The sequence below is a fragment of the Raphanus sativus genome, unplaced genomic scaffold, assembly GCF_000801105.2.
Source record: "Raphanus sativus cultivar WK10039 unplaced genomic scaffold, ASM80110v3 Scaffold2251, whole genome shotgun sequence".
NCBI classification, from domain to species: Eukaryota; Viridiplantae; Streptophyta; class Magnoliopsida; order Brassicales; family Brassicaceae; genus Raphanus; species Raphanus sativus.
The window spans coordinates 750-13,128 of NW_026617560.1; the positions used below are offsets into that span (position 1 = coordinate 750).

At 41.1% G+C, this 12,379-nt stretch overlaps 1 protein-coding gene across 1 annotated transcript; it reads left to right on the top strand.

Annotated features, from left to right (window-relative positions):
• Positions 1-5,687: 5,687 nt before the first annotated feature.
• LOC130505411 (uncharacterized) lies at positions 5,688-6,973 on the top strand. The gene is made up of 2 exons (XM_057000009.1): positions 5,688-5,756; positions 5,915-6,973. The coding sequence occupies exons 1-2, from the start codon at positions 5,688-5,690 to the stop codon at positions 6,971-6,973; spliced, it is 1,128 nt and encodes a 375-aa protein (XP_056855989.1).
• Positions 6,974-12,379: the final 5,406 nt, after the last annotated feature.

Here is a 12,379-nt window from a genome sequence, read left to right on the forward strand (position 1 = left end):
TGATCTCTATGCCCAAGTCGTTGAGAAGCCCCTTGATCCATACTAGCTCGTTTGTGAGCTTTCTCATGGCTCTATACTCAGCTTCTGCACTTGAACATGATACCACCTTCTGCTTCTTGCTTTTCCAAGTCACTAGATTGCCTCAAATAATGTGCAATAGCCTGTGGTTGACTTCCTATCATTCCTGTCTCCAGCCCAATCCGCATCACAATAGCCAACTACTTAAGTGTTGCCATTGCATCCCATCCACATTCCTTGGCCAGGAGCTCCACTGAGATATCTAAGTATCCTCTCCACCATCTTCCAGTGGTGAACCTTTGGTACTTGCATATGCTGGCTCACTTGGTTCACTGCAAAACAAATGTCAGGTCTAGTGATGGTTAAGTATATGAGCTTACCGACTAGCCTTCTATATTGTTTTGGATCATCAAATGGTGTTGTCTCATACTCCCCCTCACGCAGGATCTTGTATCCATCTTCAAGAGGGGTTTTGGCTGGTTTTTCTCCAAGCATACCTGCTCCATTCAACAAATCAAGTGTGTACTTCCTTTGGGATAAGAAGAGCCCCTCTTTAGATCGGCATACTTCTATTCCAAGGAAGTACTTTAACTCTCCTAGATCCTTAATGTCAAATACAGATTTAAGAAAGGCTTTAGTGTTTTGTATACCTTCTTTGTCACTCCCGGTGATGATGATATCATCAACATATACCAGGATGACCACTATACCTTGTTGGCTGGTGAGAGTGAATAGTGTGTGGTCAGCCTCAGACCTTCTGAATCCTTTCCCATTCAGTGTAGCACTCAGCTTGTGGTACCAAGCTCTTGGTGATTGCTTGAGTCCATAGATGGCTTTCTTGAGTCTCCAGACTTTCCCTTGTTGCACCATTCCTTCATGTCCTGGTGGGGGTCGCATGTAGACTTCGTCCTCTAACTCCCCTTGAAGGAATGCATTCTTTACATCCATTTGCCATAGATCCCACTCTAAGTTTGTTGCAAGTGAGAGCACGATCCTGATGGTATGTAGTTTTGCCACTGGTGCAAATGTATCCAAGTAGGCTTCTCCATATGTCTGAGTGAATCCTCTTGCAACCAATCTTGTCTTCTTCCTTTCTGGTTTCCCATTAGCTAGGTACTTGATGGTGAAGAGCAAGCGGCTTGTCACTGCTTTCTTGCCTTTGGGAAGTTCTGATTCAAAGAAGGTCTCATTCTTGATCATAGCGTTGATTTCTTCTCCCACTGATGCTCTCCATTCATCATCTTCCATTGCTTCTTCATAGGACTTTGGAATGTATTCCTGGTCCAGGTTGGTCATGAACGCTATGTGATCATCCGGATAATGAGCTAAAGAACAAACGGCTTGTATTGGATGAGCAACCGCATTAGCATTGAAGTAGACTCTGTTGTTCTTCCAGTGTTCTGGGCCATGTCTGATTCGGTTGCTTCTCCTTAGAGGTTGTACCTCAGGTTGGGTGGTCTCTTCCTCTTCTGCTTGCTCTTCAGGTACTTCCGGTTCATTTTGCTGATCTTGATCATAAGTACCAGGACTCATTGCTGGTTCACTGCCCCCCTCAGGATCAAGATGGGGAGTTTCTAATATTGGTGCATCGTGAGATGGTGCTGGGAAGGAGGTGGTTGAGGTCTTGCTTGTGTACTTGGCTGGCTAACCCCAAGGCTTTCTAAGATGATCCGCAGGTTGTTAGCTCTATCTGATGGTGCACTAGCTAGATCCTTCAAGTTGTCCCAACTCTTCTCCTCATAGTAATCTTTGTGCTCCATGAATTTGAAATCTCTTGACACCATGACCCTTCTGGTATCCGGAACATAACACTTATATCCTTTCTGGTTGGCTGAGTACCCAATGAATAGAGCCTTAATGCTCTTTGCCTCTAGCTTGTTCCATTGGCTTCCTGGAATCAAAACAAAACAAGTGCACCCAAACACACAGATATGATCAATGCATGGCTTATCTTTAGTCAGTACCTCATATGGAGATATATCATTTAGAACCCTTGTAGGTGTTCTGTTGATCAGATAGCATGCTGTGACAACAGCATCTCCCCAAAATCTCTTTGAGACATTTGTATGGAACATCATGCTTCTGGCAACCTCCATGAGATGGCGATTCTTTCTCTCTGCCACTCCATTTTGTTGTGGTGTGTAGGGGCAGCTCGTTTGATGAATGATTCCATGCTTGGCTAGATGGTTTTTAAACGCATGACTTGTGTATTCCCCACCATTATCTGACCTAAATATTTTGATCTTGGCATTGAAATGGTTAGTAACATAGCTTTGGAAGTTCATAAATGCTTCTAAAACTCTATCTTTAGATTGAATTAATGTCAGCCAAGTATACTTAGATTTTTCATCAATAAAAGTGACTAAATAGTTGTGGTTTTCTCTAGATACACAAGGAGCAGTCCACACATCAGAGTGAATTAAATCAAAGCAATGAACATAAATAGTACTTGATTTAGTGAAAACAGACTTGCAATGTTTGCCAAGGATACAAGCTTCACAGCTATCATTTTTAAAGGAAATAGAAGGCAACATTAGGCCTAAGGCCCTAGCATGAGGGTGGCCTAATCTAGCATGCCAAAGAACATCAGAAGCTAAAGTGCTAAACGCAGAAGGTAAATCAGAAATTGGTTTGGTGTCTTCCAGCAGATACAAGTTTCCCTTGCTTACACCCTTTCCAAGCATCCTACTAGTCTCAATATCCTGAAAGTAGACATCATTAGGACTAAAAACAACATTGCAATTGAGATCAGTAGATGCCTTTTTTACAGATAGTAGATTGGAAGTAAACGAGGGCATGTAAAATGCCTTAGATTCTTTTTCAAACAACTTTAGGTTACCTATGCCTTTAATTGGTATCCTATCTCCATTAGCAATTGTTACATTTCCAAAGCAGGTTCAACATTACTAATAAGACTAGAATCCTTAATCATATGGTGAGATGCTCCTGAGTCAATAATCAATGATTTTGTACCAAGAGATGATGCATTTAGGCAACTAGATATATGGTTACCAGAGTTTGCATTGAGAGCCTTGATCAAGGCCTCAATGTCTGACTTGCGAATGAATGCATCCTCTTGATTTGGTTGAGTCGTTGCGTGGGATGTGGTTCCACCAGTGTTAAAAGTGGACATCATGGCTTTTCCATCTTCTCACATGCGCATGTTGATGTTATTGTTCCCTGGGATCTCGTTAGCTCTTGCTTCATGAGCTTTGGCTTGGCTGTATCTTGAGGGTGGCCTGAGATGAGGATGAAGGATCCAGCAGTTGTTCTTGGTGTGCCCTTGCTTCTTGCAATGTTCACAGAGCACTGATTTGTCTCCTCCTCCCCTTGGTCTGAAGTTTGATTTGTTTGCGGATGCTTCCTCAGTTTTCACAGCCTTGCTCGCCATTTGGAGATCACCCTTTCCACTAAACAATCCATCTGATCCTAGCTCCTTCTGGAGTTGATGATACACATCATCATAGCTTGGAAGCTCCTTGGATCTCAAGATGTGTTTCAAGAGATCGTTGAAGTTTGGGTTCAAGGTGAGGAGTAGTCCAAACACCTTGTCTTGCTCACGCCTCTCTTCTAAGGTAGTAGGATCAGTGGAGCTTGGCCTTAGCATTTCCAACTCTGACCAGAGCTGGCTGTACCTCCCTAAGTGCTTGGTGAGATCCATCTCTTCTTGTTGAAGGTTGTTAATGGCTCTCTTTACCTCAAAGATCCTTGTGAGGTTTGAGGTGTTCCCATACACCTTATGTAGTGTATCCCATAGTTCCTTGGCTGTCTCACAGTGTGAATAGCAGTCCATGATAGGCGTATCTAAGGAGCTTTGCAAGGCTGACAGCACCATGAGATCCTCTTGTTCCCATTTGCTTTCATCAGCCACTACAACCTCCTTGCCATCTTCCTCTTGGGTGACTTGCTTTGGTGCTTCACTTGATGTGATATGCCCCCATAAGCCTCGTCCTCCAAGGGCAGTCTTGGTCAATCTAGACCAAGTGATGTAGTTTGGCCCCTTGAGAGTGCTTGGAATGTGCACATGTCGGTTCTGGTGCTGGTCCATCTTGTCTTCGAAGAGAGAGTAGGCGCCAAGAATGAAATTTCAAATTTCAAATCTGGGTAGATGAGAAATGGTGTATGATACCGAGTGATGAGTTCTTCAAAGTGATGGTAGACAGAACAGAGTGAGCACTTCTAAGTTCAGAATCAAGAAATTTAAAAATAAAAGGAAAAAAAAATTACTCTCAAGTGCTCTCAAGAACTTAAGTGAAAAACAGAAGAATCTAAACCGGTGAAATGAAAGAGTAAGTAGAGTAGAGTAGCTTTGCGGAAGAAAAAGGTATATCAGAAGCTTATAGGCTCTGATACCATGTTGTTTTTATGAAGAACAAGTGAAGAACACTCAAGAACAGAAGAGAGAGAGTGTGTTTGATCCGTAATGAAAGAGAGAAAGAGTGTAGGAATTCTTTGTGGCGAGAGAGTAAGAGAGTGAGAAGGATATTTTATTTCCTTGATTTATCACAACTGAATACATACAATATAAATAGGCAAGTTGCCTCAGATGTTAATGTTGTAAACCAGATGGTTTATGGATTGCTCATAACCAGATGTTCAACAGATCGAGGTTACACTTAACCAAGATTGTACTAAACCGAGATTGTACTAAACCGAGATTGTACTAAACCAACCATGTGTTAATGGATTGGGCCTTGTTTCTCCTTTTATTCATAAGTGGCGACTTCTTAACTAAAGTTAAGAAAGTCCCACATTGCTTAACTTTGTAATAGGAGGCCAAACTCCAACCTATATAAGGAGAGCCTTGTTTGCTTATGAATAACATCTCATTCTTTCACAAACAAACGAACACGTTATCAGCACGATCTTGCTCAAGATCAACCAACTCGGAGACCATCATAAACCCTAGCCGCCGCCAACCACTTCTCTCTCTAAGATCTTTTACATTCAGTTGTTTCTTAGATCTTAAACTAATTATACTTTGAATCCTTTCTTTGTTTGATTGATTAAGGTTTCTAAGAAAGGAACCAAGGAGAAGAATCGGCAAAGTAAAAGGTTAGATCTCAAAACCCTAATTTTTACTTGCAACTCAAGTTTTTTTTCGGTTTCATCTTTCTTATTTTGAATCCGATTTTTAAAAGTTGATCTAGTTCTTGTTTAAAAAAACTTATAAATCGATTTTATTAAATCTTATAAACTCTATTAGATCATATTTGATCAGATCCGAAATTCTAAACCTAAACCCTAAAATTTCGGATCTCAAAACCCTAAAATCCCTCATAACTTCAGTTTTGTATTAGACAACAAGCGATACCCCTTTTAAGGATGACACGCTATATGTCTAAATCAAAACATAAGTCTATGTTTAACCAAAACTTAAAATCTGATTTGAATCTTTAAAATCTAATCCTGAAAGTTAATATCAGATTAAAAAGAAATTTAAATCATAAGAAAATTCTAAGCATGTGATAACATGACTTTTATTTTGTAAAAGACAACAAGTGATATCCCTTATTAAAGGATGATACGCTATATGTCTAAAACAAAATTAGTCTTATGTTTCCACATTTTTGATCAATGATCCACACCATTGTGTGGTTAGATCTTGAATTTTTAGTCAATGATCCATACTACTTAGTATGGCTAGACAATAAGGTCAATGATAGACCATGGTCGATGATGTGTACCTTCCGGTACGACTAGACCACAGGCCGTATTGGTCGATGAAGTACCTTCCGGTACAGCTAGCCCACAGGCTGCATGAGTCAATGAAGTGTACCCTAGGTACGACCAAGACCATGCTCTTATCCATCTTATTTTTTAAAAGCAAGTTGGTGGATGAATTATAAGAAAATAAAATTTTCTAAAGACCTAAACACTCTGATCTTTGTTTCAGATGGCCAAAATCGCAAATTTGGATTTTGCACCTCTAACTGTGAGGGGTGACAATTACCTACAATGGGCACTAGATGTCGAGATTTCTCTTGGATCCAAAGGCCTAGAGCATTGTATTGTTCCTCAGAACAAAGCTACTAAGAAAGAGAACTCTAAGACCCTCATGCTCATCCGTCATCACATTGAGGAGAGCTTAAAAGCTCAGTACCTCATAGTGAGTAATCCATACGAGTTATGGAAAGAGCTTCAGATGAGATATGATCACCAGAAGACCTTGATTCTTCCGGGTGCCACCTATGAGTGGCTTCATCTCAGGATTCAAGACTTTAAGTCTGTGAATGAGTACAACTCAGCCATGTTTAAGATAGTCTCAAAACTGAGGCTATGCGGCGAGACTGTAACTGATAAGCAGTTGTTGGAAAAGACTTTCCAGACAATGTCCTCAAGCAATTTGTTGCTTCAGCAACAATACAGACAGAAAGGTTTTAAGACCTATAGTGAGCTCATCTCATGTCTATTGCTTGCAGAACAGAACAACGAGCTGCTCTTGAAGAACAGTGAGCTTAGACCACCTGGATCTAAGCCTGTCCCTGAGGCAAATCATACCTCAAATGAGCCTGATGATGGTGCTGAAGCCAACCATGTCCGATATGACCATAAGGGCCGCGGATCCTCATATGGAAGAGGACGTGGCCGTAGAGGTCATGGGCGAGGACGTGGACAAGGTGGCAACAGCAAAGGGCGCAACACCCCTTATGACCGTCCAAACCAGTCCAATAATGGACAAGGTAAAAGCAGAGGCAATGAGACTTCTTCAAAGCCACAGAATCCTGCAAGCTCACCTTGCCATAGATGCGGAATGATGAATCATTGGGCAAAGAATTGCCGCACAGCCAAGCATCTGGTCGACCTCTATCAAGAGAGTCTTAAGGGCAAGAATCCGGAAGCACACATGGTGTACAAGGATGGTGAGGACGATTTTGATCATGACAAGGACGACCTCATGGACTTTGAGACTTCAGACATACTCACTATGCTGAATGATGATCCAGTCGAATAATGTGATGCATCAAACGATTTGTGTTTGAATGCTTTTGGTGTTTTTAGGCTTTGAGAATATTTTTTTTAAATGCTTTTGCATTCTATATTTTATTTTAAGAATAAACTATGTTTACTTTCATTTTCAATAATAATATGAATGATTCAGATTATATTTTTATTGTCTAGAATGAAAGGAAGTATGGACACACTTGTGGTTGATAGTGGGACAAGCCACACGATTCTTAAAGATAAGAAATTCTTTGTTAATCTAACATTGAAAGATGCAAATGTGAGCACAATAGCTGGTGTATCATCACTAATCAAAGGCCACGGCCAAGCTTATGTCTTGTTACCAAATGGGACACATCTAGAAATAGATGAAGCATTGTATTCTCCAAACTCTAAAAGAAGCCTGTTGAGCTTTAAAGACATTCGCAAGAATGGTCTTCATATTCAAACGAGTGGAGAAGGAGCCAAAGAGTTCTTAAACATCTTTGAGCTCGACCAAGACCATAAGAAGGTCTTGGAAATGATACCAGCTGTATCCACTGGTCTTTACCATGCTCAGATCAGTGCGGTCGAAGCCAATGCTATAACAATTAGCAAAGAGTTCAAGGAGAACTTTGCTTTGTGGCACGACCGGCTAGGGCATCCAGGAACATCTATGATGCGTAGAATTATTCTAAATTCGAATGGTCATAACCTTAAAGGTAGACGAGTTGTTCCTAAGATCCATACATGTGTACCTTGTGCACAAGGAAAACTCCAAGTCCGACCATCACCAGTCAAAGTGACAAAGGAAACCATAGGTTTTCTGGAAAGAATACAAGGTGACATCTGTGAACCAATACACCCACCAAGTGGGACGTTTAGGTACTTCATGGTACTCATTGATGCGTCCACAAGATGGTCCCATGTGTGCCTATTATCCACACGGAATCTAGCCTTAGCTAGACTTCTTGCTCAAATCATCAGATTGAAAGCACACTTTCCAGACTTTCCTTTGAAGACTATACGTCTTGATAATGCTGGTGAATTCACTTCCCAAGCCTTTTATGAGTACTGTATGTCCATGGGGGTGACATTTGAACACTGGCACATGTCCATACACAGAACGGCCTAGCCGAGTCCTTTATCAAAAGGATTCAGATGATTGCTAGACCTTTACTCATGAAAAGTAATCTTCCAGTCACAGCTTGGGGACATGCAGTATTGCATGCTGCGGAATTAATACGCATCAGACCATCTAGTGAACATAGATATTCACCATCCCAGCTCCTCATGGGTCGAGAGCCAGACATCTCCCATCTTAAGACTTTTGGATGTGCTGTTTATTATCCAATAGCTCCACCACAAAGAACAAAGATGGGAGCTCAGAGAAGGATGGGAATATATGTTGGATATGATTCTCCCTCAATTATAAAATACCTCGAGCCAACCACGGGTGATTTATTTAAGGCCAGGTATGCAGATTGCCATTTTGTGGAATCTGAGTATCCAACATTGGGAGGAAATAATAGCAAGCTGGTAAAAGAAATTACATGGAATCATACATCCCAAGCATGGCAAGATCCTCGAAGTCAAGTCTGTGATCTTGAAGTTCAGAAGATTATACATCTTTAAGAGCTAGCTAATAAATTGCCAGATTCCTTTGCTGACCCAGATAGAATGACCAAGTCATATATACCAGCTGCTAATGTACCAATAAGAATTGATGTCCAAAAGGGACAAAATCAAGTTGCTACAGAGTCTAAGACACTTCTGAAACGTGGTAGACCAATTGGTTCCAAAGATAAGAACCCCCGCATAAGTAAGAAAGGTGCTAAACAGACCGTGGGCGAGGGGGTGAAGGAGCTGGTCGATGTGGTCGATCCGTCCGTCCAAAAGGACCGGGACATGGACGAACCAACGTCCGGACATGGGCCGGGCGTACCAGCATCCTCAGACATGAACATTGGCATGGTTGCTAAGGGGCCTAATGAGATTTGGGACGCCAAAACTCAGGGTTCTGAACCACCTGACAATGAAGAGATCTCAATAAACTATGTCATGTCTGGAAAACAATGGAACAGAAAACATGTCGACATGGATGATTTATTTGCATATCATGTAGCACTTGAGATCATTGAAAATGATGAGGATCTAGAACCCACGTCCATTTATGAATGCATGCAAAGAAAAGATTGGCTTAAGTGGAAAGAAGCCATAAACGTGGAGTTAAATTCTTTCAAGAAGAGAGGTGTTTTTGGACGTACTCCTAACACCACACAATCTAAAACCAGTGGGTTACAAATGGGTCTTTGTGAGAAAGAGAAATGAGAATGGTGAAGTCGTGAGGTATAAGGCCCGACTTGTTGCACAAGGATTCTCATAGAGACCAGGAATCGATTATGAGGAGACTTATTCTCCCGTGGTGGATGCAACAACATTCAGATTCCTTATAAGTCTGGCCATAAGAGAAAATCTTGATTTACGGTTAATGGATGTAGTAACCGCATATCTTTATGGACCACTGGACAATGACATATACATGAAAGTACCAGATGGTATTGAAATACCTAAGGATGCTAAAGGTTCTCGAGAACAGCATTGCATCAAGCTTAACAAAGCTTTGTACGGATTAAAACAATCTGGTCGTATGTGGTACAACAGATTGAGTGAGTACTTACTGAAAGAAGGCTACAAGAATGATCAAGTAAGCCCATGTATATTCATTAAGAAATCCGGCCAAGGCTATGTGATCATAGCCGTGTATGTTGATGATCTAAACATACTTGGAACGGCCAAAGAGATTTCCCAAACAGTTGAATATCTCAAGAAAGAATTTGAGATGAAAGATTTGGGAAAAACCAAGTTTTGCTTGGGACTACAGATTGAACATCTTAAAGATGGAATCCTTGTGCATCAAAAGACCTATACTGAAAAGGTTCTTAAAAGGTTCAACATGGATAAGTGTCATCCACTTAGTAGCCCCATGGTTGTAAGATCCCTTGGTCTAGACACTGATCCGTTTAGACCTAAGGCTGAGGATGAAGAGGTCCTTGGTCCAGAGTATCCTTACCTCAGTGCCATTGGCGCCTTGATGTACTTGACTACACATACTAGGCCGGACATCTGTTTTGCTGTGAGCCTATTGTCCAGATTCAGTTCATGTCCGACCATGAGGCATTGGAATGGGATCAAACACATTCTAGGATACCTACAAGGAACTAAGGATGTAGGTTTATTTTATGCTAACCAAAACAAAGAAGATTTGGTTGGTTTTGCTGATGCAGGTTACCAGTCCGACCCACACAGTGCTAAGTCCCAGACCGGCTATGTTTTCACATATGGAGGCACGGCCATTTCATGGAGATCAGTCAAGCAGACCATATCAGCCACATCATCCAATCACTCGGAGATATTGGCAATCCATGAAGCAAGCAGAGAGTGTGTCTGGCTGAGACTCATGACACACCATATTCGGACAGCATGTGGGATCACGGATGGTAAAGACGAGCCGACCGTCCTTTATGAAGACAATGCGGCCTGCATAGCTTAGCTCAAAGATGGATACATCAAGGGTGACAAGACTAAGCACGTTCTCCCCAAGTTCTTCTTCACCCACGACCTTCAGAAAGAATGAGAGGTCAAGGTACTCCAAGTCAGATCAAGCGAGAACTCAGCCGACCTCTTCACTAAGGCATTACCAACATGCACACTCAGGAAGCTTATGCAGCAGATTGGTATGCGATCACTGAGAGACCTTCAGTGATGTTCACATCAGGGGGAGTTATGCGGCTGTACTCTTTTTCCTATCCATAGGTTCCCTTTTACCACATTGGGTTTTGGGTTTTATATGGAAAGGTTTTAACGAGGCAGTATTCCAAACGCATTACAAGCCCTAGACGGTTATGGCATTCAGGGGGAGTGTTGTAAACCAGATGGTTTATGGATTGCTCATAACCAGATGTTTCAACAGATCGAGGTTACACTTAACCAAGATTGTACTAAATCGAGATTGTACTAAACCGAGATTGTACTAAACCAACCATGTGTTAATTGATTGGGCCTTGTTTCTCCTTTTATTCATAAGTGGCGACTTCTTAACTAAAGTTAAGAAAGTCCCACATTGCTTAACTTTGTAATAGGAGGCCAAACTCCAACCTATATAAGGAGAGCCTTGTTTGCTTATGAATAACATCTCATTCTTTCACAAACAAAGCATCGATCTCTCTCTCTCTCTCTGGTTCGATTAGTTCTTAAGCAAGAACACTAGGATTAGAACAGTTAACTAATAAATTAAGCTACAGAAATGATAAACAATGCAGCTCTGATCACAGAAAGTGACCTCTCATAAACGGCTAGAAGCCTTAAGTAGAACATGTGACTCTTCCTTATTTTATTCTTCTTCTTGTCGCACACATACCTCAACGGTCTCCTCTTCTTCTGATTATTAATCACACGCACACTTAGCTTTCCGTTGCCTCCTAAGTCACGTTAGGTCAAGCATGGATAGCTTGTGACCCAAGTTGTACGGATAACCTTGACTTCCAAGTAAGCTCGGATCTCTTCTTCTTCAAGTGTATCAGATCCTCTCTTCCTTGTATCTTCTTTTTCAATAGGTTCATCCTGGTTTGATAAGAATCATGAAGATAATGGCATATGTCCGAAAAGGCTAATCTGAAATCATCTGGATAGAAGGTGGGATATCTTCTTACTCACAACACTTATGAGATTTATTCAACTTCCTGGTTATTCTCCACTGATTAGTGGTTCCAAGTAAAGCTTCTTAGATCGTGGTTCATCCTGGTTTGATAAGAATCATGAAGATATTGCCATATGTCCGAACAGGCTAATCTAAAATCATCTGGATAGAAAGTGGGAAATCTTCTTACTTACAACTCCTATGAGATTTATTCAACTTCCTGGTTATTCTCCACTGATTATTGGTTCCAAATAAAGCTTCTTAGATCGTGGTTCATCCTGGTTTAATAAGAATCATGAATATATTGCCATATGTCTGAACATTCTAATCTGGAATCATCTGGATAGAACGTGGGATATCTTCTTACTCACAACTCCTATGAGATTTATTCAACTTCCTGGTTATTCTCCACTGATTAGTGGTTCCAAATAAAGCTTCTTAGATCGTGGTTCATCCTGGTTTGATAAGAATCATGAAGATAATGGCATATGTCCTAACAGGCTAATCTGGAATCATCTAGATAGAAGGTGGGATATCTTCTTGCTCACAACACTTATGATATTTATTCAACTTCCTGGTTATTCTCCACTGATTAGTGGTTCCAAATAAAGCTTCTTAGATCGTGGTTCATCCTGGTTTGATAAGAATCATGAAGATATTGCCATATGTCTGAACAGGATAATCTGGAATCATCTGGATAGAAAGTGGGATATCTTCTTACTCACAACTCCTATGAGA